The sequence below is a fragment of the Strongylocentrotus purpuratus genome, unplaced genomic scaffold, assembly GCF_000002235.5.
Source record: "Strongylocentrotus purpuratus isolate Spur 01 unplaced genomic scaffold, Spur_5.0 spur5_scaffold_1, whole genome shotgun sequence".
In the NCBI taxonomy this organism is placed as follows: domain Eukaryota; kingdom Metazoa; phylum Echinodermata; class Echinoidea; order Camarodonta; family Strongylocentrotidae; genus Strongylocentrotus; species Strongylocentrotus purpuratus.
Genome location: NW_022145594.1, coordinates 7,617,075 through 7,644,003, shown reverse-complemented (window position 1 = coordinate 7,644,003; position 26,929 = coordinate 7,617,075). Strand labels below are relative to the sequence as shown.

General features: G+C 37.0%; 2 protein-coding genes across 2 annotated transcripts in view; one reads left to right on the top strand and one right to left on the bottom strand.

Annotated features, from left to right (window-relative positions):
• Positions 1–556: 556 nt before the first annotated feature.
• Positions 557–6,014, bottom strand: LOC115921233. Its single transcript, XM_030978499.1, has 3 exons — positions 6,006–6,014; positions 5,054–5,194; positions 557–885 (listed from the first exon to the last, which is right to left on the bottom strand). The coding sequence occupies exons 1-3, from the start codon at positions 6,012–6,014 to the stop codon at positions 646–648; spliced, it is 390 nt and encodes a 129-aa protein (XP_030834359.1). The 3' UTR covers positions 557–645.
• A 1,687-nt stretch (positions 6,015–7,701) lies between these two features.
• Positions 7,702–26,929, top strand: part of LOC115918440 — a 42,185-nt gene continuing 22,957 nt past the window's right edge. The window contains exons 1-9 of the mRNA XM_030978498.1: positions 7,702–7,840; positions 8,776–8,889; positions 10,194–10,381; positions 13,053–14,588; positions 16,603–16,790; positions 18,282–18,430; positions 20,578–20,714; positions 21,765–21,872; positions 23,443–23,601. Coding sequence (XP_030834358.1) covers positions 7,702–7,840; positions 8,776–8,889; positions 10,194–10,381; positions 13,053–14,588; positions 16,603–16,790; positions 18,282–18,430; positions 20,578–20,714; positions 21,765–21,872; positions 23,443–23,601 — 2,718 coding nt within the window. The remainder of the gene's footprint in view (positions 7,841–8,775; positions 8,890–10,193; positions 10,382–13,052; positions 14,589–16,602; positions 16,791–18,281; positions 18,431–20,577; positions 20,715–21,764; positions 21,873–23,442; positions 23,602–26,929) is intronic.

Here is a 26,929-nt window from a genome sequence, read left to right as displayed (position 1 = left end):
AAACCACCAGAAAATTTCCAATAAGTTTCACACTGATTATTATTCTCCCAAAGAGAAATGTGTTAATTTTAGAGATTGAGTAACTTTGTAACTCTTGATTTAAAGATATTGGCTAATATCTTTAGAATTTCAAAAAAGCTCATTTTACTAAAAACTTCAAAATGGTATAAACATATGAGTTATACTTCAAAAATACCAATCTGAATGTCTCATATTATAATATATATGGGAAATACTTTTAAATAGTGAAAATCTGACACAATGTTTGTAAACGATATAAATCGTTTTTTAACGGTCGATTCTTGCAACGGCCGTTTCAATTTCCTTGTTAGAATTTTTAAAAAAATCTAATTTTGTTACTTGAAAATGGTATTAACATACATGAGTTCAAATATCACGACGACAACCGTAATTTCCCTTTAATATAACGACGAGAATCAATACTCAGAATCTCTGTTTTGACCTATCTAAAGTGTTTCATTCCAAAATTTTGTTGGTTTCAGGGTTTTTGAGTAAATATTAAGCTATCCATATACATATTTCTTCTGGACTTTGATTTTTTTTTTACAACTATATGCCTACAATGTTATGTTATGTCTTTAATAGATTTTTTTTATTACTATACAATCATTTTCTTTTTTTTTTTTACTTCTGTGGCTTCATCTGCTTCATCTCTGCCCTCAACTCCTTTACCTCATTTGACAGATATTTTAGTTTCATCTCAATATGTTCTGTTAGTTGAACAATTCTCTCGGCCTTAACATTGATTTGCTCAATTGCTCCCACATCTAGGATCTTGTCAACTTCCATTTTATAACAGTCTCCTCTGATGAGCATTGCTTTCACGATAATTTCGGTAGTTTCCAAGATGGGGTCCATCTTGTCCTGAATATTAAAACAAATAATATTGTAAGAGATGGTAGAATAACTTATTTCAATATTTCCTAAGTACTATGTTAACAACTTTATTTAACCCCCCCCCCCCCTCCTCAAAAAAAGAAGAATTGATATCGACATGTTATCTGAATTTCAGTTAAAATATATGTTTTTATGGTACTCTTCCTGGTAAATAAATTCAACAGCAAACTAAATCCCTCTAAATCAAAAGGGCATAACTTTTTAACCATTTTTTGTTGTTGAAAATATAAGTCTTCCCAATCAGCAGCAGTTATTCTTTCACTCAATATAAAGCATCTTTGTCATGTGGGCCTTGTCCAAAGGCTATGCATGAGAGAGCACACATTTAAAGTCACAAGAGTTTTTTTTTTTTTTTTTTTTTTTTGGGGGGGGGGGGGGTCATTTTCATGAATTCTGTTTCTGGGGCATATTCAATTGCTGTTGTTTATCATCCATTGTTAGACTCCCATCCTAACCCTTTTTTTTCATCAACCCTCCTAATTTTTTGCAAAATCCGTTCAGTGTGCTGAAATAATTAACATCAGATATTAAATGACGATTTTGCCTTTAATTTGTGCTCACTTGTGTGTGTGTTTACAACAATAGTGTTACCTTTTCTAAGCATCTTAGCACCAGACTAAATTGATATACACTGTAGACAAGTTTAGCTATTCAATGAACGACGAGACAAAACAGTCTTGAAATAGAAATTAAAAATAGATTTAATAGATCCCATTCAAATATACATGTATACATGTATAAGACATTTTTACCTACATTGTAGTTAGAGGCGATGCTTATTTTTCAACAAATTCATGCAAACTGAGGCACTGGACTTCTACTAAAGGATTAAAGCCCCTTATACAAATCACTCCATCTACTACATTCCTCTACCATTAAAATTTTTCAGAAATGACTTCTATGACCTTCACCTTTAAGCTAACTACTCGAAATTCTAGTCGGATCATCTTTCTATGGTGATTTGTACGCCGTGACGTAGCTATATCTACATGATTTGTACACATATCGAATATAAAGTTCATATATTAACCTTTACGAAATAGGGGTGTTTTCAGCTTTCAGGGGGGGGGGGGTGATCTGTGGGCCCCTCCTAAAGATGCGAGCCGATCGTCACAAAATTCAGCACCCGCCTCGGAAATTATGCGAACGAAGAGATCTAATTTTCTTTTTTTAATTGCTTATTTCTTTAGTTAAATGTTACAATATTCCATAAAACTTCAAAAGAGTTATTGACAAATTGCCACTGTCCGTTTCATTTCTAAATCTAAATGTATTACATTGTTTTATGACTCCTGATACTTACAGTTATTAAAAGGGGTAAATTTCAGTTTTGAAAAATGATAAATCAAGTCTAAAAAGTGGAATATTACTTATAGACCCAAGAGTTCAAGCAAAAAAGACATGAAGTGGCATTGCTGAAAGCACAACAATTTTTATTGCCCTACAAAACTTGTCTAGGCGGGGGGGGGGGGGGGGGGGGGGGGGGGGGGGGGGGGGGGGGGGCCTCAAATACCCTTTTACAAATAAATAGATACTGCTGTGTATTTCATTTTATAATGCAATGTTTCTCAACAAACATTACAAAAAGCAAGACTTAAAGGGACTTGGTAACATTGTTCAGATGAATCAATGCTAGATGTACAATTAAAGGGCAAGTCCACTCCAAAAATAACTTACTTTCAATAGAAGCAGAAAAATCAGACAAACCAATCATAAAAAGTTTGAGCAAAATCGGATAACTAATAAGAAAGTTTTGAATTTTTAATGACATGACAAACTTTGAAAATCACTAGATAAATTGGCAACTCACTCATAAGTCTGTGACGTCATGTCCTCACTATCCACTAATTATTATCTTTATATTGATAATATAAATTTCCTTTTTCCCCCTAAGAATCTTATTTCTTCACTCCAGCATCCAAGTTGGATTAATAGCAATATTTTTGTGTCAGGATGCACTAATAAAGACTATTTTTTTTCTAGTTAAATCATGAAAAATTTGACTTTTGATAAACCATTTAAATAAAAATCAATAACGAAAGTAGTATTAATTATTCAAAGTTCATAAAAGATTGTGTGAAATGTCATGCACGCAATATGATATAAATCATATAACATGGGGAAATCAAGTTTTGGGGGATAAAAAGGGAAATTAATGAGATTAAACTACATAAAGCAATTAATAAATAGTGAGGACATGACTTCACAAACTGATAACCGAATTGGCAATTTGTGTAGTGATTTCCATTGTTCCATAGTTTTACATACTTTTTCAAAAATTCATAACTTTCTTATTAGTTATCTGATTTTGCTCAAACTTTTTTCGATGGTTTGTCACATTTTACTCCTATATTAAAAGTCAGTTATTTTTGGAAGGACTTGTACTTTAAAGATAATCTGAAAGTTTGAGTAAAAACAGGACATTATTAATGATACGAATTGATTTTTTTTCCAGGATATTTTGCATGTTAGAGGGTTAGTACAGTAGAATATAATAAATAACATTTCATACACAAATTACAGTTTTTTTATCAACCTTCAACAATGCTACCTAGTCATTTTAAAGAAAAGGTCGAGTTCTGGGGAGAGGTGAAAATTAATTTGTTAGCATTGTCATTGTAAATGCAAATCTAAAAGAACATCAGAGAAAAAAATCTTCCCTGAAAAGCATGGCTCTTCAAATGCCTTAATATTCTAAATATGACAAGTTGAGCAACTTTAAGATGAGGCCAGATTTTTATGCCACATGTTTGTGTAGTCCCATATACATCTTTCTGTGTACAGTGCTTGTTACGTTACCAAGACTGGGCCAAATTTCTAATCATTTTGATGACTCCAGAGCCTAGCAGTCCACACCAATCTTTAATATATGCTACATGATCAACTTTTTATGATAGATTCAACACTGTTTCTTTCACAATGCAATCGCATGACCAGAACTCAACTTTATCTTTAATAAGAGCAGTTAATTAGTTTTTCCATGCAGCTTTACAGTCCATTGCTCTCTGATTTATAGAATGTTTTTTGAACTCGAGGCTTGCAAAAGGAATATTTACTACTTCTAACTATTTGGGGGGACTTGCCCCCTACAAGCTTAGAATAGCCCTAGTTCGTGGGATTCATTTGTTTCAGATTATTTGTATGATTAAGTTTATTTGTACAAATGTTTTATTAGACTTATGTGTGTTGCACAAGCTCATTGCATCTGGCATGGGTTCTCTGGGCACGGGTGACTCACCAGTCAATAGAATTCTTTTCACTTTTCATTTTCAATGGCTAAAAAAGTTTTTCATCGATTCCATTCACATTCAAACAAAAACTATATATGCTTGTTGTTGTTTTTCTTCACAATTCACACTAAATTTGAATACTAGTTCAGGGGAAAGTTATAGTAAAAAAAAAAAAGTAAAATAAATGTGTACACATTATAGAAGTCTTGAACCAGTCAGAATAGATACAACTGTATGACACCATGTACCTATAAGAGGCAAGTGAATGTATAGTAGCCGTTTATATCTAGTGTTGGCCAACTGTAGATCACTATAGATATTTCAGATTTCCATGGTATTTGGCAATAATAACAGTTGATCAGATTCAAAGTCAGTTTTCGATTTATAAGCACACTAGTTCTCTAATTTGTTTAGAGATTGATAAACTTGATATATCATTTAGTGTGAATAAATATAAATAAATCAAACCATACCAACCAATGACTTTAGTAGTTTATGCTTGTTGGCTATCAATTTCAATGTGAATAGGATCCATGAAATGCTTCTTGAGATATTGAAATGAAAAAAATGCAAAGAGATCTATTTAACTCCTGGTGCATGCTGTATGCAATGAACTTAGATGCTTTCCCTATGTTAACCCTATGTTAACCCTAGTCCCTACCATATTGTTAGGTCCTGTCCTAGTGCCGTTCTGTAGGGAGCATTGGCGACTTACTTGTGTTGAGCCTATGCTCGGTCGCACCACCATACTCCTATACTAGGCACCGTGTCTTTTATTTCAATTGTGTATGACCGGAATTCTGTATTCGTACGCCCTATTAGGACTGTTGGACTTCAGCCACTTGCTTCGGCACGTACTAGCCCAGAATTCTTCGTACAGGTCATATTCACAGGACTATACTAACCAAGTGTGTTGGCTTCTCAGATGCTCGGATGCTAGGATGTTCTGTTGGCTTCTCAGATGCTCGGATGTTAAAATGTTTTGTTGGATTCTCAGATGCTTGGATGCTAGGATGTTCTGTTAGATTCTCTGATGCTAGGATGTTCTGATGTTGAACTCTCAAAAATTGATAACTGACTGTAAAATTAGCCTCTATATATACTAATTGGAAGGATCCTGGGCACTAAATATACTAATTAGAAGTTCGTCCATAACCAATCAAATTTCCAAGTGACATAACGGACCAATAAACTTACACATGCAAATAAGGAACTTATCAGACATTTTATGTCTACCTTTGTTTGTGGATCCTAAGACAATAATGTATGGCCAATAAAATCTTAGATGCAAATGGGTAGCTTCAAAAGCAAAAACTCTTAGCCAGTTAAATCATTTGTTTTTCCCTCCTCATATGCAAAGCATATGCAAAACATAAACTTATCAAAGAAGCTGAGGCTATTGGTTCTTTGTGGATCTTAAATAGCAAATCAGATCTATCATGCAAATAAAAGATCCCTCATATTTCCCTCCTAATATGCAAATCACCCTCCTAATATGCAAATCACAAGCCTATCAGACATGCGCAGATTTGGTTAACTTCTTCCTTGTCTGTGGATCCTGCAGCAAATCTGAAAGCCAATCAAACATCATATTCAAATAGATAGATCCTGGGACAAAACTCTTAGCCAATGAAATTTCTTTATTTTTCCCTCCTATATGCAAAGTATATGTAAATTAGACAGGCACAGGTGCTTCTTTGTCTGCACAAGATTCTGGTGCAAAGCTTTAGCCAATCAAAACTACAGCTCATACATCCCTTAGACATGTGCCCTGGGCATGTACTATGTGTTAAAGGGATAGTTGGGTTTGGTATAGAGAGTACAGTTTTGGTCAAACTGAATTTTAGTAACCAAAACCTGCACCATTAAAAACTAGTAGTTAATAACTGCACCATGCTCGAGAGGTATACAAAAAATTACAAAGGACTTGGTAATAAGCCTGTTAACAATTAAAAAGAGCAGTTAAACCACATGGGAGAGTTCTCTAAAAAGTCATCGGTTTCATCCAATTTTGATAATACAATTGAGCATGTTATGCTTTGTTAAAATAATGATTAAATAGAGAGATCATCAGCAACTGCTTAAAAGCATCGGCTAGTTAAGAATTATTTAATATTTTCGAGGCCCCACAAATATAAAAAATGGTTATATTTATGGATATTTCAGCCGTATCTGAACTGATTTTGACCAAACAAAAATGATTTTGTCATTTAAATTGTATGCTCTTTCAAATTTGACACTCAGTTTTTCATTTTCTTCACTAAAAAACAATTGTGTAGCGCCCTCTATACCAAAACTCAACTATCCCTTTAACATGTATGTTAAGACTGCATGCTTTTCTGTTTCTCACCTTTGCCCTTTTTATGCCTCCGCCACCGAAGGTGGTGCCGGAGGCATCATGTTTTCGGGTTGTCCGTCCGTCCGTCCGTCCGTCCGTACGTCCGTCCCACTTGACCGTTATCACAATATCTCAAGAACCATTTAAGATTTAAACTTAAGACTCGGAAATAGTATTTATCACCATAGGAAGACGATCTGATTAGATTTTGGAGTACGTAGGTCAAAGGTCACAGGTCACAGAGGTCAACTTATGAAATTCCTTGTATTGAGTTTGTTAGCGCGATATCTCAAGAACCATTTGAGATTTAAACTTCAAACTTAAGGATAGTATGTATCACCATAGGAAGACGATCTGATTAGATTTTGGAGCACGTATGTCAAAGGTCAAGGGTCACAGAGGTCAACTTATGAAATTCCATACATTGAGATTGTTATCATGATATCTCAAGAACCACTGGAGATTTAAACTTCAAACTTAGTGATAGTGTGTATCACTATAGGAAAACAATCTGATTAGATTTTGGAGCACGTATGTCAAAGGTCAAGGGTCACAGAGGTCAACTTATGAAATTCCATACATTGAGATTGTTATCATGATATCTCAAGAACCACTGGAGATTTAAACTTCAAACTTAGTGATAGTGTGTATCACTATAGGAAAACAATCTGATTAGATTTTGGAGCACGTAGGTCAAAGGTCAAGGGTCACAGAGGTCAACTTATGAAATTCCATACATTGAGATTGTTATCATGATATCTCAACAACCACTGGAGATTTAAACTCCAAACTTGTTTAAATTGCTCTATGGCGGAGGCATCATTTTCGACTGCGCGCAGTCAAAATTCCATCTAGTTTGTCATGCTTTTAAAGTTAGAACATGTTTTTTTGTCTTTTTGAATTCAAAATGGGCTCATGAATTGTTATCCTTCATAATTCGTAACAAAATTAGGATAAACATTTGATGTTTGATCATTTGAATTGCATGTGTCATTACTTAAAATATTTAATAAACAAAAAAATCCCTAGCCCTATCAGATACATGTTAGGACGTTGCCTCATCCAATTAATTCAATTTCTATGTCTGTTCCTTTATTCTGTTGCTAGCATTGCTTGTATAGTCAATTAGGTCCCCCCTTTGAAAAATTAACCATGATTTTGATCTGTCTCATGCAATATGAGTACTGACTGGTGATCAATTCATTTAATGAAATGATGCTATCCCCATTACAGGTGTGTTCTCGCTGTGTTAGATGCAAGAGTTGTGGTGCTACCACTCCAGGCTCAGACCCTAAGGCTCAGTGGATGCATGGTTTCTCACACTGTCAAGAATGTGGAAAGCTCTTTGAGAAAGGTCAGAATAATGTTATGTGTTTTATATCTTGCTCATTAGTGAAATGTAAATCATGGTAACAAATATATTGGTAATTTTGTCTTGGGTCACTATACTTAACTTGTCCAGTACTAGGTGGATAATCTAGTCAGCTTCTGGCAGGTGAGGGCTGATTATAAAGCTTTTTATTGTCTCACTGATTGTCCATCTTTATAACCCTATTTCTGCTTACAACTTTGCATATGAATATTAGCTAAATCGTACTTGTTTGCTGTTAAGTAATATAATAAGTTTCATAACTGTTGATAATAATTTGGGGGGTGTTTCACAAAACTTCTAAGTCTAACTTAACTCTAAGGTTGAACTTAAATATTATGGAGAGCCAATTGTAGCCTTATAATGAAATATATTCAAAAGCAAAATTGAAGTATTTTAGACTTTTCATAAATTTCACATCAAGAGCATGAAATCTCCCATGATAATAGAAAATATGAATGCTTTGAATCAACATTTTATGCCTTTTAAAATAACTTTTACAAAATATTTTCAAGGATGCTAATGGCTTTCCATAATTGTTTAGTCCAACTTAGCAGGTAAGTTTGACCTATGATCTTTTTGAAACACCCCCAGTTCTTTTATATTTGTTTGTATGTTAAATGTGAACTAACCCTTCATCATTTCAGTCTGTGTATGGTTATTGCAAATATATTCATGATTTGATTGTATTGTGTCCTGAAAAAAAGGTCAGTAGATCTCATCTGATTATCTCTATACTGTACGACTTCAATACATCATTACAATTTAGTTTTTTTTGCTTCAATTTGTTACGGTATTATGTTCCTCACAGTCACAGGTAGCTTCTGTCCTGTGTGTAATAAATACTGTGAAGGTGATGACTTTGATTCTTAGTACATTCGGTTTTGATAATTCTTGTAATGTGGTTATATTCTTGACAGGTAACTACTGCCCAGTCTGTAAGAAGTGCTATGAAGACGATGACTTTGAGTCTAAGATGGTGCAATGTGCAGACTGTAATAGATGGGTCCATGCTAAGTGTGAGAACCTCTCAGGTAAGCCCTAGGCCCTTCTCATTGGGTGGTATTCTCATAAGTTAAGCCGGGACTAAGTCCAGACTAAACAAGAATTTTAGTTCACACTTCTATGAAATGCTAGGTTTCATCTTCCTCCTTCAATATTCATGACAAAGATAATCTACCAAAGACTTTGTTGAAATTCAGTTCATACTTGTATTATCTTTTTCTTCCCATTTCATTGCAAAATTAATTTTTTGGACACTTTTCATTGAAGGATTAAAATAATCTGTACAGGGTAAATAAGTTGGCGACAGGCACTCCATAAAAGTGTGGATTAACTTAGTACGCGCTAACTTAGTCCGCGCTACCGGAATACCACCCAATGATCTTATATCCTTCAAATAATGAATAATTCAAGTCTTTCAAAATTTAACAGATCAGCCCTGTAGAGCCAATATTTCTTAACTCTGAGGTTAAGAAGCACTGTGTTCTAAATACATCTGTTGATTAACTTCCTTTGTTTGGAAACATCCATTTCTAACAATCGTAACCTGTTTCTAACCCCTCCCATAGATGATCTGTACAACATTTTGACACAGCTACTGGACCCTATCCCCTTATGCTATCCTCCCCGTGCCATTCACATACCGTATGACTTCCTACAGCCCCCCCAAATATACCCCCAAAAAGATTGAGCCCCCATTAATTGATTACTGTTCCAAATGTAGCTGTTGGTAAAAATACCTGCCAACCCTTCCTAATTATTCATAATATTTTGATTTTCTGGATTCTTAGGACCTAAAATTTCAGAGTTTTCAGATTTCAAATTTTGTTGAAGCCAAATTTAGCTTGTTTTATCATGTGCCACGATTTGAGAGTTTGCGTGCGTTATGTGCATGCATTAAATGGCTGGAGAATCAAGCAGCGAATTTGTATTCCCTTTTTTTGTACTGATTATTGCGTATTGCCAGTTACACTGCCGCTGCATACATGGCCATGGTGAGGCCGTGTGAACGCCTCAGATCCCTGCTAGAAATTTCTAATTCTTATTTTCAAATGTTGGAATGTATGGGTTAACCTCTTGTCTAATGGCATATCACTGGCTTAGAATGTGTAATTGTATCTTTATCACCTCTTTCACAGAGGATCAGTACCACATCCTTACAGAGTTACCAGACTCTGTCCCCCCTCCCCCCCAAAAAAAGCAATAATATATAAAAGAAAAAAAATGAAGCCCCCATTTACTGATTACTGTTCCGAATGTAGCTGTTGGTCACTGGCGTTTCATTGGCTTCAAATTTGTGATTGTATGTTCGACATGTTTATCCCCTCTTTCACAGACGACCAGTACCGCATCCTGACAGAGTTGCCCGACTCGGTCCCTTACCGGTGCCCACCCTGCGCCAAAAACAAACCAACACCATGGAAGGGAGAGGTAGATGAAGAGCTCCAGGCTGGCTTCATGAATGTCCTCAATGCTCTCTACTCCTGCAAGAATGCCGGTCATCTCATCTGGCCAAACAGGAGGGTAAGTGCAGAGAGATAATGGGTGGTATTCTCATTAGTTAAGCCGGGACTAAGTCCAGTTTAAACAAGAATTTTAATTCACACTTCTATGAAATGCTAGGTTTCATCTTCCTCCTTTAATATTCATGAGAAAGATAATCTACTAAATACTTTGTTGAAATTCAGTTCATACTCATATCATCTTTTTCTCTGCTAGGCTACCGATTTGGATGCTCACAGCAATCAAGGAATTCCTTCCTATAGGTACCCATTTAACACCTGGGTGGAGAGTGGCAAATGTAGATAAATGTCTTGCCAAAGGACATAAGTGCCATGGTGGGACTCAAGTCGAGAACCTTGTGATCCACAGTCCAAAGACATATTCATTAGACCACAACACCTCTATGATGCCTACCATATAATTATGTTTGTTAACCCTTACTGTACTGGGGGGGGGCCTGGGAGGCCCCCCCCTCGACATTTTCGGAGATCGCGCCGCAACCGCTCGGAATTTCGAATTGCCGTTTCACGACTTTTTTCCCTCAAGTCTTACGCACATTTTGATACCATTTTCGTCGAAATCGGATATACCTGTAAGGTGTTACATAACAATTAGTATGCGCATGTCATCAAAAAAGTGCTATAATTGCATATATTCATGTACAAGCAGAAATGTGAAGATATTAATTGATATCAAATTGCTTTTATATGTTTCTCAAAGTAACTTGATGTATTTTAGAACAAAAGAATACATTAGAAATAAAACAATAGATATAATAACAAATAAAAAACAATGAAATACATAAGAAAATAAAAAGTTGAAAAATCGCGTCAAATTTGCATAAATTATCATTATTAATTACATCAAATAACTATTTTGTGTTAGAAAAGAAGTTTCATATGAATAATGAGTTTCAACATTACAAAAGTGGAGTCTGACAATTTTTGTAATGATTCTAGTTCCCTGTATATTTCCAGATTAGATATTCATGAATGCGTAATTTGCATATTCATAATTTATGCAAATTAACCTATGCATTTTCAAATATCATAAAAATAATGAAACCTCATGAATTTGAGATGAAGGAAACATTTATTCAATACATTTTCAAGATTCTTCACAAGTCTACTGACAAATATGTAGAGTTTTCTGTAAAATGCATAAAATTAGCATTTTGCATAATTAATTAGGCTATAACGACAAAAATTTGCATATTAGGAAAAAACTAATTATACCATCTTGTTCCTTACGTAAATATCTACAAACATGCAAATTTTCGCGTTCATCGGACATTCGACGACCGAGATCATAGGGGGGGGCCTCCCAGGCCCCCCCCCCAGTCAGAGAGTGCTCGAAATAGCCCAGTACAGTAAGGGTTAACCCTTACTGTACTGGGGGGGGGGGGGGGCCTGGGAGGCCCCCCCCCTCAACATTTTCGGAGATCGCACCACAACCGCTCAGAATTTCGAATTGTCGTTTCATGACTTTTTTCCCTCAAGTCTTACGCACATTTTGATACCATTTTCGTCGAAATCGGATATACCTGTAAGGTGTTACATAACAATTAGTATGCGCATGTCATCAAAAAAGTGCTATAATTGCATATATTCATGTACAAGCAGAAATGTGAAGATATGAATTGATATCAAATTGCTTTTATATGTTTCTCAAAGTAACTTGATGTATTTCAGAACAAAAGAATACATTAGAAATAAAACAATAGATATAATAACAAATGAAAAACAATGAAATACATAAGAAAATAAAAAACTGAAAATCGCATCAAATTTGCATAAATTATCATTATTAATTACATCAAATAACTATTTTGTGTTATAAAAAAAGAAGTTTCATATGAATAATGAGTTTCAACATTACAAAAGTGGATTCTGACAATTTCTGTAATGATTCTAGTTCCCTGTATATTTCCAGATTAGATATTCATGAATGCGTAATTTGCATATTCATAATTTATGCAAATTAACCTATGCATTTTCAAATATAAAAATAATGAAACCTCATGAATTTGAGATGAAGGAAACATTTATTCAATACATTTTCAAGATTCTTCACAAGTCTACTGACAAATATGTAGAGTTTTCTGTAAAATGCATAAAATTAGCATTTTGCATTATTAATTAGGCTATAACGACAAAAATTTGCATATTAGGAAAAAACTAATTATACCATCTTGTTCCTTACGTAAATATCTACAAACATGCAAATTTTCGCGTTCATCGGACATTCGACGACCGAGATCATAGGGGGGGGGGGGGCCTCCCAGGCCCCCCCCCCCCCCCCAGTCAGAGAGTGCTCGAAATAGCCCAGTACAGTAAGGGTTAATCGGAAAGCATCAGTATATTAGGCCTCCAACTTAGGGGATGTTGTGCAAAAAAGTATTTGCTTTAAGCATATATTAGCCTTTAACAGTGTACCTCTTGTGAGACTAATTCAAATTACCTAGTGTGGTCGACTCTGAATGTAAGTGCCAGGTGTCATGTGGATGAGAAATTCTTTCAAAAAGGGTGTACCAGCCCTGTAAAGATCCACTATTCAGTAGCTTTGTAAAAGACCATGATTGAGCTTTCATTCTTTCTTAGTAAAGTTAAAGTGCAGTTATGCAGAGATTGTACCAAACACAGATTTCCCAATAGTTGCTTGAAGTGAATTTTTACATTATCTTCTTTTACAGTTCAAGTACATGAGGAAAGTCCATAATGGCGATTCCAGCCGGTCATCCAACGGTCCTGAGTCTAGAGAGAGTTCATCATCTCCAGCTCTAAGCGAGGCCTCCTCTCTGGAGAGAGAAACACCAACACCAGACAGGGGCTTGGAGGCGGGCGGAGACGGACAGGATGACGTTGAGGAGACGTACTCCTTCAGGAGAGGAAGGACAGTGAGGAGAGTTCTGAGAAGAAGACGGCAGCAGAGGAACGCCGGTAATGCTGATGGAGCAGGGAAAGGAGACGAGGATGGTGGCATGAGGAGCAAAGATTCCGGAAGGGAGGATGTAGATGTTGAGGAGGTTGGTAGAACGTTAATAGACGGAGATGGATCAAGGAGTGACAATGCTGAAAGTGATGTTGTCATGGTGGATGGAGATGATGATGCAAGATCCTCTGGATTAATTCATCCTGTCTTTGACAGAGATGCAGAGAGAACAGATGGTGATGTTCAAAAGACATCATCAACAGAACCATTTGTTGCAGATGCTGATAAAACTGAATTAAATGTATCTGATGATGATAGAGTAATTGCAGTTGATGATGAGGAAGATGATGCATTGAGGACTAAGAAAGAGGAACAAAAACCAGAGGATGGACCCATTTCTTTCAGTACTACAGCCAAAGGGGACGTTGCGTCCTCCGTAGAATCAATACCAATAGACACATCTCAAGAGAACATCTCCTCTGAAAGTCATGTGCCAAAGGATGATAACAATGCAGAAAGGACTTCACATCGTGTTTCTATGTCTTCCGAGGATATTGCTATGACAAGTGCAGATGACTTGGAACCTCCTGTTGTGGAATCATCTCCTGCCCCTGTTGTAGAAGACCAGAAGCATGAATCGCAAATGGTAGTCGAAAGCAAAGACAGAACTGAAGTGGTTTCTAGTGAATCTAAATGTACAGACAACTCCAGTTTGGCTGACTCTCAAGGCGTTGATCACCAAGATGGTTCAGGAGGATCTCTTGGTGACTCGAAGATGGACACCTCAAATCTTGCTAGTGATGGTGAGACTTCAGCTGCCGAAGAAGTAGACATTGACATAAAGAGCACCGATGTCAAAGGGAAAAAGATGGAGGTGGACGATGTTGATGATAGCGGTAGAAGATCCTCCGTTGAGGAAAGAACTAGTAGGGATACCAATACACCTCTCCCAGAGGATGCCTCTGGAAGCCTTGTGGATACTGCAACGGTTGCTCCTGATGATGCGGCGTCTCCAAAGCTTGAGAAGGAAGAAGCAGAGACTGTCTCTGAGTCAGAGACCAAGGTCAGCATCGTTTCTCCTGAAGCTGTTCCAGACGTGGACCCTAACATTCCAGATGCAGTCTTGGAGGTTACGACATCAACGCAGCCTGAGCAGGATGCTTCTAAGACACCCGCCAAGGTAGTCACCATTGAGATAGGCAAGAAGGAAGAAGAGGAGAAGAAGGAGGAGGAAATCAAGCCAACAAGTTTCCAGTTTGTTAAAGCCAAGATGATGGCAGGCTACTACAAGTCAGTGGTATGTACATGAACAGTTTAATATTTTCTAATTTGTAGAAAGAACTATAACATTTTATCAAATGAAATATTAGTTTTGATAAAGGTGAGAGCCAACAGATCTTCGACCTTTGCCGTACATGTCAGATATCTTCATAGTGGAGGAAATTTAAACCACTAAACTGCATTGAACATTAAACTTTGTTATTTGCCGTCAAAGACATTAACATATGGTCTGGGGTCGTGACTTTGGTTCAAATTCACATATTGGAAGCATATGCGATCCTATTCCACTGATCATTGTCGCGGTCGAAATCGACTCTGAAGTTATGAAATTGTAAATAATAAACACTTTATGTTGTATAGCTCCCTCTCAAGGTCAAGATATTAATTTAGGTCTAAAACAATGTTTTTTGACTAAAATCGACCGATTGGCTATGCCCGTTCAGAAATTATATACATGTACCACTACTACATATTCTGAGATTTTCATGGTCGCAGCTACCATTGTATGCCCGTAGGAGCTATTTGAAATTTATCAAAATTTACCGGAGCACCGGTTAATCTTTATATTCAATTTTTCTTGAAAGCAGAAGTATTTCAGGGGCTAAAGATTCTAGTGTTTTTAATACATCCACAGGGGCATCCAAATATATCAAAATTGTAAAGAATCACTATCCACCCATTTTTCAAAATTTCCCAAAACTTTGTATTACCTTTAATAAAGATGCAGTTCATGGGGAGATCTTACAATAGAAAAGGGAATCATGCTGGCTTGAAATTAACTCTGTAATCTTGATCCATGTATATACCCTTCCATCCACCTACAGAAGTGTGAACGTATTATTACAAAGTAGGGATTAAAAGTAAAGACCAGTTTTTGAAAAGAAATGGAAGCTCTTTAGGGTAGCGCGCCCAGTATTCGGTCCATTCCCAGTATTCGGTCAGACAGCCGTTTCAACAGCTGTAACAATTTATAAAATAATTTAAGAGCCACGAAACTTGCACAAATCAGGCAGCTGAACAACTTTTCTTAACTCTCAAAATTAAATCAGATTTAGGGCCCCGGAAAGATCTCCAACTTAGCTCGAAATTGGTCAGTGTCGCACAACTTTCTGCACTTCCGCATTCTCTTAGCACATGCGCTAACATGCATAGCCATATGTAGAAGTCTATTGCGAAACAACTACGTGTGCTGTCGCAATGAATTTAGTATGTGTGTGAAGAGAATCACTTCCGTATTCACTCCATCGCAGTGAATTTGCAAATGACGAACTTGCGGATGTGCGAGAGCTATTTATACGATACCCTTGCCATGCGGTATCGCTCGGCCAGTATTCGGTCAACGCATTGACATTCAGTGCTTTATCGCGCAATTGTGTGAAAATAGTGCGCAAATACGCTTCGCTCCTTTGCAACGGAGATACCACGCACAAATCGTGTGACCGAATTCTAATCGGCGCGACCGAATTCTGGGCAGAAAAATGCTCCGTCTTCTTTCGGAAGTATTTTGCTTATCATTATTCTATATTTTAAGTGACTATAAAATCCTGTTAGAGGAATAAATTTCTTTTCTTTTGATTGGTAGATTGCCAAATAAAAGAGGTAAGAATTCAAAATATTTGTGATTTCCCCTTAAGTGACCGAATACTGGGCACTCTACCCTATACCAATCATGTGAAAGAATATGTTTTGACTATACGTGATGATACAAATTTTGACGGGAAACCGCCTACTAATTGATATATTTGGTAAATTATTTTATCTATCTGGACTGGATAAATATAGGGTAGTCCCATATACATATTTCTGTGCACAGTGCTTGTAACTTTACCAAGACTGGGCCAAATTTGTTATCATTTTGATGATTCCAGAACCTTGCATTACACACCAATACTTATATGCTAGATGATCGACCTTTTCTGATCGATTCCACAACATTTCTTTCACAATGCAATCGCATGACCAGAACTGGTCTAAACCTTTCATTCCTTTTCTTCCTTTTCCTCCTTTTCCTCTGTCCATAAACTTTGCAGGAGAAATTCACTAAGGATTGTGTGACCATCTTCCAAGCCTCTTTCAATCAAGAAACGAGCCTGATTCCTGGACTCTCCAAGTCCAACGTGATAGCCAAGGGTGCATTCTTCAAGATCATGATCCAAATGTTCCCGTGGTTCAACATTGAAGACACGCGGCTCTGGAACGGCGAGGAGAGGTTTGAGGAGTGAGTTTGCCGTGATCCTTTCCATTTCATTACTATCAGCCTTGCTTTAAAGCGGGACTGCAACACTTGTAGCTAATTGCGCCCTCTATATAGCCACCAATGCCTAAGTGGTACCCGTTGATCCTCCATGGTCTTCTTTTTCTGATGTTAATTGTGAGCTGATTTGATGAGATAATCACCTGCCAGTGAACACGCAGGGAGGTCTAATCCTCCTGGCGAAACTAGTGCAGATAGGCTTTAAAAACAAGTAGAATACCTTTAAATGGCTTCAAATAGCTTGGCTTACTGCTTTTTATCTTGTACCGATAAATGTTCATTTTGAATGTGATTAAGATGCTATGCTAAAAACTGATGGCAGGAGTGAGTTTTCGTAAATATAAACCTACTACTAGATAATTGAATACTACTACTACTTCTACTACTACTACTTCTTCTACTACTGCTACTACCAATACTTCTACTATTACTACTACTACCACAACTAATGCACCTAAATTGCACCATATATCTAGTATGTACATAATCCCATACATTATATTACCCTGGCTTAAGCACCACTGCCCATGTAAGATGCTACCCGGGCATTTTAGGAATCAATTCTATATTTGTACCTATTTGTTTACCTTGAGTTTAGTGTGATTCAAATTCAAAATTTGATTCAAACCCTTTACCCAGTGAAAGCTACATCACCCCCACAACTTATTCATTAGACCTTGGCATAGCACCTATTCAGAGGCAACAGTTCAGTTTATTTTTGTAGTCCACATTTCACACAAGATGAAAGTAATATTGCAAACATATGTTGATAAGAAATAGATACATTTAGTATAGAAAAATAGATTAGTTTGTTTGTAGATACTTCTATGTCAAGGGATATGTTAAAGGGATCCGGTAACTTTGTCTTAGATCCTTAAAAAAAATCCTTGATTTAACTCGTGCTGCAATGATAATTATAAACCTTTAGGTCAGTCAGAAACCCCATGACTTTTACAGGCCGATCGCCTGTCTGATTATCAAGATATTTATGATTGGAAATCAAAATCAAATTTTGCATTTGCCCTACAGTCTATTGGGGAAAAGGAGTATGGTAAAACCAGTCACTCAAAGGTTTTTAATTTTTTGAGGCCCTTCTTGATCATTTTGGATAGCAATTTTGTAGGGCTTCAATATATCACCATATCACAGACACGGATAACACGTACACGTGTAGGGCCATGCGTCTCAGATTTAACATTGTTAAATGATCCCTTTAAAGAAGGGTAATCAGGATATAAATGTGACATATTAAAGCTTACATCATCTAAAAGTATTCAACGAAGGTCCTAATTCAACGAGTCCACCTTTCATTCTCGAGTTGCGAGAAACACAAAAAACATAAAATTTACAAGGAGTATACATAATTTAGTTGTTAACTTTATTCTTAACGAAGTTGTGGATACCCAAAATGTACAAATATAGGTCGATGCTGTAACAATTTCATCTGATTTTCAGGAATGGTGTGCTACAGGTAGCAGTCGAGCCTCCTCACAAGGATCATGAATACGCTCAATGGAGATACAGAGCCTTGATGCCTGCAATCACTGCTCAACCTTCACCTTTCAAGAAGCTACCGACTCCTAGGAGAAGACATTCCATAATTGGTAAGTTAGTTAGGGGAAATTTATTGATCTAAAAGTTTTTCAATGTCAACACTGTGTTGACAAAACTTTAAAGGTAAAGACCAGTTTTGGAAACGCCCCAATTTCAAAAAAATGAAATGGAAGCTCTTATTACCAATCATGTGAAAGAATATGTATTGACTAATACATGATGATAAAAAATTGCCGGGAATCCGCCTACTAATATATTTGGTAAATTAGTTTATCTACATGGTCTGTGAGAGATAAACGCACGTGTCGTGTGCGTATAGTCCCATATACATCTTTCTGTGTACAGTGCTTGTAACTTTACGAAGACTGGGCCAAATTTCTTATCATTTTGATGATTCCAGAACCTTGCAGTACACACCAATACTTATATGCTAGATGATCAACCTTTTCTGATCGATTCCACAACGTTTCTTTCACAATGCAATCGCATGACCATAACTGGTCTTTACCTTTAATATGGTGGTGACAGGAAGAGGGGGTGATTAGTGACCTTCTCCGGCATGCTTTGTGAACTTATAACAGTTGTTGAAAAAGAACTAATGCCTTATATATATTTGTTTACCTTCTTCAGCATTCTAAAAAAACATTTATACCAAACCGTATTCCTTTCATATTTATAACCATAAGGCCTTAATAAAAAGAAGATTATGTGTTGCCCTTTAGGTGCCAAAACTAGGTCGGTCGGTCGGTCAAAATCTCTCCCTCTCTCTTTGGGCTGATATTTCTCAGTTTTTAATGCTTTAATAAATACTTTTTTATTCATTAAACATTTTCTTTCTGAAAAACAGTAAAAATAAACTTTTTTAAAAGCAGACCTTACATTACAAAATGTTTGGTTCGGTCGCAAAGGGCAATACAACATTTTTTTTTTAGGCCTAAGTGTAGTTCCTATGCACTTTTAGTAAGAGAGCAAGAGAGCAAGAGAACGGAGTAGTGCAAATATTTTTGATGGTGTATGGTGTTAGCTTACCGAGAAGAAATCTCCTGTCACTAAATCACAGCCTCTTCACACATGGGTAAAATTCATTGTATCTAAAGCTGTTTAGTTTAAAGCTCTTTAACTAAACAGCTTTAAATTAAATATTCCCTGTGTGAATGTCGATTATACGATGTTGATCTAAAGACAGGCCGGAGCAGGCCGCAGATATGAAGACCGTATCTAAGAGGCAAGACATGAGGCAAGACATTGGGCCGTATGCATTAAAAGTAGCAATTGCTTGCAAGCAATTGCTTAAATCCGTATGCATAACATTTTGCTTGAGCTCAAAGCTTTTGCTTGCCTCCAGCAAGCAATTGCTTACGATCTCAACAATAGCGACGTCACGCCGGTGCGAACATCATTCATGGGAGAACAAAGGCGGGTTTCGCATACTAGTAGTGTATTCAAATGTCATGCGTGTGGGGTAGCCTTTCCTGACATGACATCCTCCCCGTTTTTCATCATGTTCAGGTATGAACCTGTGTGCTAACCACTCAACGTTCTCTTTGTCGAAACGGAATAGTTTCCGATAGGTCCCGGGAGCAATTTCTTCTCGATTTATTCTACTCCTGTACAACTTTGGTTTTAACATGATGCTTAACCGCGAACGTCCCGATTAAGCAAGAGCTCAAGCTGCTATGACGGAGCTTGAAAAAACGTAAGCAATTGCTTATAAGAACAAGCAAAAGGTTCGTTTTATGCATACGTTTTTAAGCAATTGCTTGATCTTTAAGCAATTGCTTGCGGACATCAAGCAATTGCTTGTGCTTGCTAGCAAAAGCATTTGCTTGCAAGCAATTGCTTATGTTTATGCATACGGATTCAAGTAAAAGGCTAGCACAAGCAATTGCTACTTTTTATGTATACGGCCCATTTTGTGTGTGAACGGATACACGTCCTTACTGGGTGGCGCTATTTAGCATGCGTCGATCTGCCTGATAGTAAACACACAATGCGCAATGGCCCTACTGCGCATTTAAGAGCAGTGAATCTCGAAATGATCACAATGAAATTTTCTGTGTCTGAATGATAATGAGCTTTAAAGAATTTTCCCCCTGTGTGAAAGCGGGGAATATCACAAACAGTGTGAACATGACCAAGGAAGCATTGAGAACTGCCCTCAACGAATCCTCAATCTTTTACCATTCTGTATTTCTAGGTGGTAACCGGTGTTCTGAGGATGACTCTCATCTTACAGCTTTGGATGATGTCTCTGACCCTAGACGATGCTGCCTCTGTGGGGTGATGGGGGATGATGATCCAAACAATGCAGGACGTCTGCTCTACTGTGGACAGGTAAGGCATAATAATATTAGTCTGTCTTATATAGCAGGCCCTCTAAAAGGACTTTACAGATATATGATATTATTACCCCGGTCATCGGATTCAGGCTTACCCGCACACAATGTATGCACATTCTCCACTCCCTAGGGAGCATTCCAGCCAGGCGTCATTTTTACAAGCGCACACTTGCTAATCTAACCACATTAGCTTTCGCGTCCTACCGGGTACCCATTTACCACCTGGGTGGAGAGTGGCAAGTGTAGAGAGCTGCCAACCAGTACGATTTAATCGTATTTCGTACAATTTTTAGAAGTAAACACGACAGTACAATTTTTCCTCAATAAAAACGACTTTCCTACAAGCATCTCACATCAGCAATTTGGGATTGTTGATTGGTTCATTTTAACACACCAGTCATGACGAAATCATGCATATTCAACCAATGATCCATAAAAAAAATTATTTCTGTGTGTAGGAACTGTAAGAGGCATTGATTCGTGTTTTATTTTTTTAATACAATTTTGTCAGTTAAATTAAAGAGTACAGTTTTTGAACTCCAGATGTTGGAAGGTCTGGTAAGGAAGTGTTTCATCATCCCTTGGTGCCTTCGTTTGCACCAATTATCTATCCAATCCAAATGGAAGTATTTTTGATGTTGACGCTGTGTTTGCATAATGTTGTGGATAAAAGTGTATGGCTTTGTGGTAAATATTTACCAACTAACAATCTGTCTTATTTTTAAAAATCATTTTACCTTTCAATGTAATTTATGACGCTTCAAAGATGTGCAGTAGAAGTGATAGTAAGATCAAGAGGCTGACAGGATTGTCCTTGGAGAAGCGAAGTAGAACAGCTAAAGACTGAAAGTTATGAAAACCTGTTTCTCAAGATTCATCAAAGTGTCGTCGTAACAACCTCAAGTTTGAAGACATACCTATAAAAAGATGGCACAGTACCATGCGCAGTACCCATGCCTTGCGGTTTGCCAAAGTCTTTTTTAAGGAGATGGATCTATCCCACATTTAAAATTCTAATTTCTTTTGTTTGCTTTTCTGCATCCAGGATGAATGGATCCACATAAACTGTGCCTTATGGTCAGCTGAGGTGTTTGAAGAGGTCGATGGTTCTCTGATCAATGTCCATGCAGCCATCTCGAGAGGGAGAATGATGGTAGGAAACGTTGCTAATGCTTTATATCACACAATAATTGATTCCAAGTGTTAAATCTTTTCAATTTGCAAATTTTTGATACCATGACATACCTGCTAACCTTTCACAGCCTCAATTAGGAATCTCTCAAGGCAAAATTAGGAATACAGTCAATTTTGTATATTTTTACACAAAATTCAAAACAATAGATTGAAGGCCAAAAAATAGGAATCATTCCTCTAAATTAGGAATGGTTGGCAGCTATGCCATGATATAATAAATTCACAATACTAAATCTTTGCAAACCACAAAAGTTTCTTATTTAAAAAATTGCTGTTTCACTTGTAGGGATAAACATTTCTGCAAAAATTGTAGACTCAAATTGTAAAGCAGAATATAAATATGGTGTTTCCTGAGAAAGAAAATTAGAAAGTGCAAAAGAAAAGGAAAGATAATAAGGGGGGAAAATGATACATGCTCAAAGTCACTCAATTTACTAATTAAATAGAAAGCTCAAAGCCCCTCTAAAGTGTTGAGAGCCCCAAATTCGCCAACAATTTGTGGGCAAAATTTCACTTAAATTGTATCATAATGTGAAAGAGGATGTCATTTAAGACACACTTCTGCAAAGATCCCCCCCCAAAAAAAAAAAAAAAAAAAAAAAAAAATGTTTTTGAAGACAAATATTGATAAATGAATACATAATTTGGGTTATGTTTTACGCAGAAAACCTAGATTTTGTCATCAAATTTTTGGATCTCTCAACACTTGATAGGGGCTTCAAGAAAATTCTAGTTTGCTTCATTTTAGAAAGTAAAGAAATAAATAATCGGTACCATTGAACATGTTTCTAAATTTCATTTTGTTTTAATGCTTAATATATTTAATAATAATATAACATTCAGCTTTTATAGCGCTTAATACATCTCGGATGTCTCTAAGCGCTTTACAGATATACTATTACCCCGATCATTGGATTCAGTGCTTACCACTCCCTGGGAGCATTCCAGCCCGGCGTTAATTGATGCTCAAAAACTGTTTGACCAACAACAACGGTCGCATCGTACCGGGTACCCATTTTAACACCTGGGTGAAGACTCTCCACCCAGGTGTTAGAAGCAAATACGACAGTACGATTTCCTTTAATAAAATATGATTTAAAACAAAAATTAAAAAAAAACTATTTAAAAAAAAAAAAATTAAATTAATATTTTGTGTGTGCATTTGCCATTTTCAATGGCAAAATGTCCATTCTGTCCTGTAAAGTATCCTACAAGCATCTCACATCGGCAATTTGGGGATGTTCATTGGTTCATCGAACACACCAGTCATGACGAAATCATGCATATTCAACCAATGATCAATAACAAAAATTCTTCTGTAAGAGGCATTGATACGCGTAACAATCCGTGTTTATTTTCAAGAAGACAACTTTTGTCAGTAAAATACAACTTTTGGGATTAAAGAATACAGTTTTTGAACTCCGGAGGTTGGCAGGTCTGGGAGAGTAGCAAGTGTAGGTTAATATCTTGCCAAAGGATAATTACTGTTATAACTCATTGCCTTGTATTTTGCCTTGTGTTTCCTACAGAGGTGTGAAGTGTGTAATAACTTGGGTGCGACCGTTGGTTGCTGCAGCAGGGGCTGTCCAGCTAACTTCCACTTCATGTGCGCCCGCTCCAGGAACGCCATGTTCCAAGAAGACAAGAAGGTCTACTGCTTCCAGCATACAGACAAGGTCGACAAAGCTGTAAGTATCCATCAATGTGGGGAAGGATCTTCACTCCTGGGGGTGTTTCACAAAGATCCTAAGTCGCACTTAACTCTAAGTTGGACTTCAAAATTATGGAGAGCCATTTCTAGCATTAAAATAAAATATGTTCAAAGCAAAAATCCAAGTAATTTAGACTTTTCATGAATTCCACATCACGAGCATGAAATCTCCTTGATAATAGAAAATATGAGTGATTTGAATAAACATTTTATGCCTTTTAAAATAACTTTTACAAAATATTTTAAATGATGCTAACGGCTTTCCATAATTGTTAAGTCCAACTTAGGATCTTTGTGAAACACCCCCTCTCTGCACGGTCGGGCGCTCATATGACCCACATGCAATTTTGCACCAAACAAGAGGCACCAATTTACAGAAGGATTGCTTTGTGCAACACAAGGGCTTTGCGAAATTACCCATTTCCAGTCTTCATTAGCTCCAACAACCCTTTCAGCATGGGTATAGATTATTATTGCACTGGTAATGGTTGTATAACTTGAATCCTTTGATTTATCCCATAATAAATACAATGTGGCACAGGGAGATTATCTGTGTGGTATTCAATTCAATTCAATTCATTTATTTTTCCTCCTTCAGTCGTTCATATTTACAATGATGGTACATTTTAACATATTCGCATATTTATATATATATATATATATAGATCAATTTGCACAATACAATACATTAAAAAAATAAACATGAAATTGAAAGGGAAGGAGGGCCGACTAAAAAGCAGAGCAAAAAAACAAAAACAACAATAATAACAAGTGATTCATTAATACAAAAAAAATCACTTTTAAATGCAAAATATTGATACAGTATTGCTCGAAATAAAGTAGACACCGTACCGCCGTGTACCGCGCGGGAGCAAATTACCACGGTAATTTATTGAGTACCGCCACCCAACTGGTTACCGCGGTACTCCCACCTACCATAATGTCCCGCGGTAATGTACCACATTTGGGAGTCCGCAGTCTCGTAGAACACGAGATTCTTGTATGTTTAATCTATCCTCAAAACATAAATAAAAATGTGTGTGTTAATGTGAGTGAGAGATGTATGGGGATTTCAATTTTTTGATCTGTAATGAATGGAAATTGCCGATTGACTGACTTGATTCTACAAGTTCGCACGTACTGCACATGATGGTTGTTAGCCAACTAGGCATCGTTTGTAATTAGCTGAAAAAAATGTTCATTGATAATGAGAATAAACGAGTTTGGGTAAGATTTCACCATACCATCATTATTTCAGAACAATTGTTGAATATTTGAATAACGAAGAGCCTTTATTTCAAGAGGTAAAAGCAGCCACAAATACATTGAACATTATAATGGTCTGATAAACTTAAACTACCCCAGCGTGTAACCTGGTAACCAAACACAATGAAACAAAGGGATGAATGTAGGTCAATTCATTCATCGATACGCGAGGCACGCAAGTTTGATAACTACATAGGACATGAGTTATAAAGTATTCCCACATCGCTTTGCTCATTCTGGTTTGAAAATACAAACGACTTAACTAAGCATAATCACGTAGCTGCAATTTGTTTAGCTACAGATTGATCAATGATTGCATACTTACCTGATTCTATGACGTGTCCCACTTTTAAAATATCCATGTTTAACTATAAATCCGAAAATCAGATGAAAGTTATCCCAGGGACATCCATGGTTATCCGAAAGATTAATTCCCTTACACACGTTGTTGGAACCACCGATGGTATAAAAGCTAAGTCTAGTTTCGGACACAATAATTCCATTTTTAAAACCACTACAACAACGATTCGTACAATCTCGTTCTATCTCTAAATGGTGATTTTCAGATGAAAAGTTAACTCTTCTCATTGGCTAAATAATAATTTGCAACTTTATTTTTTAAAAGCAAATAATTATTTGCTCGTTTTCAGTTGTCATTTATGGTATGGCGTCTGAATTGGCAGACTATGCAAGCCCTTTCAGTTTCAGCTGGCTGGGGCGTGTCATATTTCTTAGATAAGAACTGTCAAAACATGTCTGGGAAATGTAATCACGTGCAGGAGGGAGAGAGAGATAGAGAGAGAGAGGGGGAGAGGGCAGAGAGGGAAGTAGAAAGACGGGGTTAGGTAGAGGTGTGGAGGACAGTGACCTCATGTCATTTACTTGTTAATCAATCAATGTTTGACGGTACTTGTAAACATCCATGAAGGGTGATGTCTTCAGATGACGAATCAAAGAATAAAGGATAAAAGGAAGGGAAATACATGTAGATATTAAAGATTAAATGATATCAGAGATAGGAAATATATGGAACGAAGAGGCGACTGTAAAGGAATAAAGTATACAAGGAAATAGATGGGAAGAATCAGAAACTGGATAAGAATAAAGGATTCGTGGGAGAGGAAATCTACATGGGAGGAAGAGGAGACTTGATATAAATAAAAGGGTTATAGGACGAACACCCCCGGCCAAGGCAATTATCCCCTCCCCCTCGGAAAATTACCCCCTTTGATTTTCAGCCCCCCCCCCCCGAAAAAAATGCAAATTATCATCAGGGTGGACTTCCCCTTCAATGAACGGGGGGGGGGGGGGGGGGGGCGTATATTTGTCCTTGGGGCATATTTGTCCTAGGGGAGCTAATTCTCCTCCGTGGATATTCGTTCCGGGGGGGGGGGATATTTGTCCTCGGATGTTAAAGCCCACGGGGGTTATCGTTCCTGGGGGGGGGGGGGTGGTTGTCCGAAGGTTCGTATTTCCGAAAAACGCAATAGGGTTCATAATCCGAAAATGAAATAGGGTCCATAATTCCGAAACTGGAAAAAGGTACCTAAAAAGAAACGAACGTTTAAATGAATTCAGGAGGCCGAGACGGCCTCCCCCCCCCCCCCCCATAAGACTTAAGAGATCCTAAATAACTGTAGAGAGAGACATAGACGGGGAGAAATAGTAGAAGACAACAAAAGATAATAGAAAAGTATAAAGGACAAATAAAAAAAGGAAAGGAAGGAATGAAGGAAGAGAGGAATATTAGAAAAGGAGGGATAAGAGCGCAATCGGTGATATAGAGTGAAAGATAGAAGGGGGTATCATTATTGATTGATTAATAAGGTGATAATTGGAGGTCCGAGGCCATCTCACCGATTTCGTAATATTTTCTGATTGTTTGTTGCTATTTATTTGGTATTTGTTATTGGCTCCCCTCCACCCTCTTTCTTGTATTCATGGGATTAACCGTCTCCCGTTATTATGGGAACAAAATGTACATCATATTTACCCCCCCCCCCTCCCGCTGGATCTAGTGTTTACAAATAAACTTGATT

Excerpts from the sequence above, each read along its gene's own strand:
- LOC115921233 (XM_030978499.1), bottom strand. Across the intron at positions 886-5,053 it reads CTGAGAAGCCAACACACTTG|GACAAGATGGACCCCATCTT; the intron begins GTTAGTATAGTC and ends TTTAATATTCAG.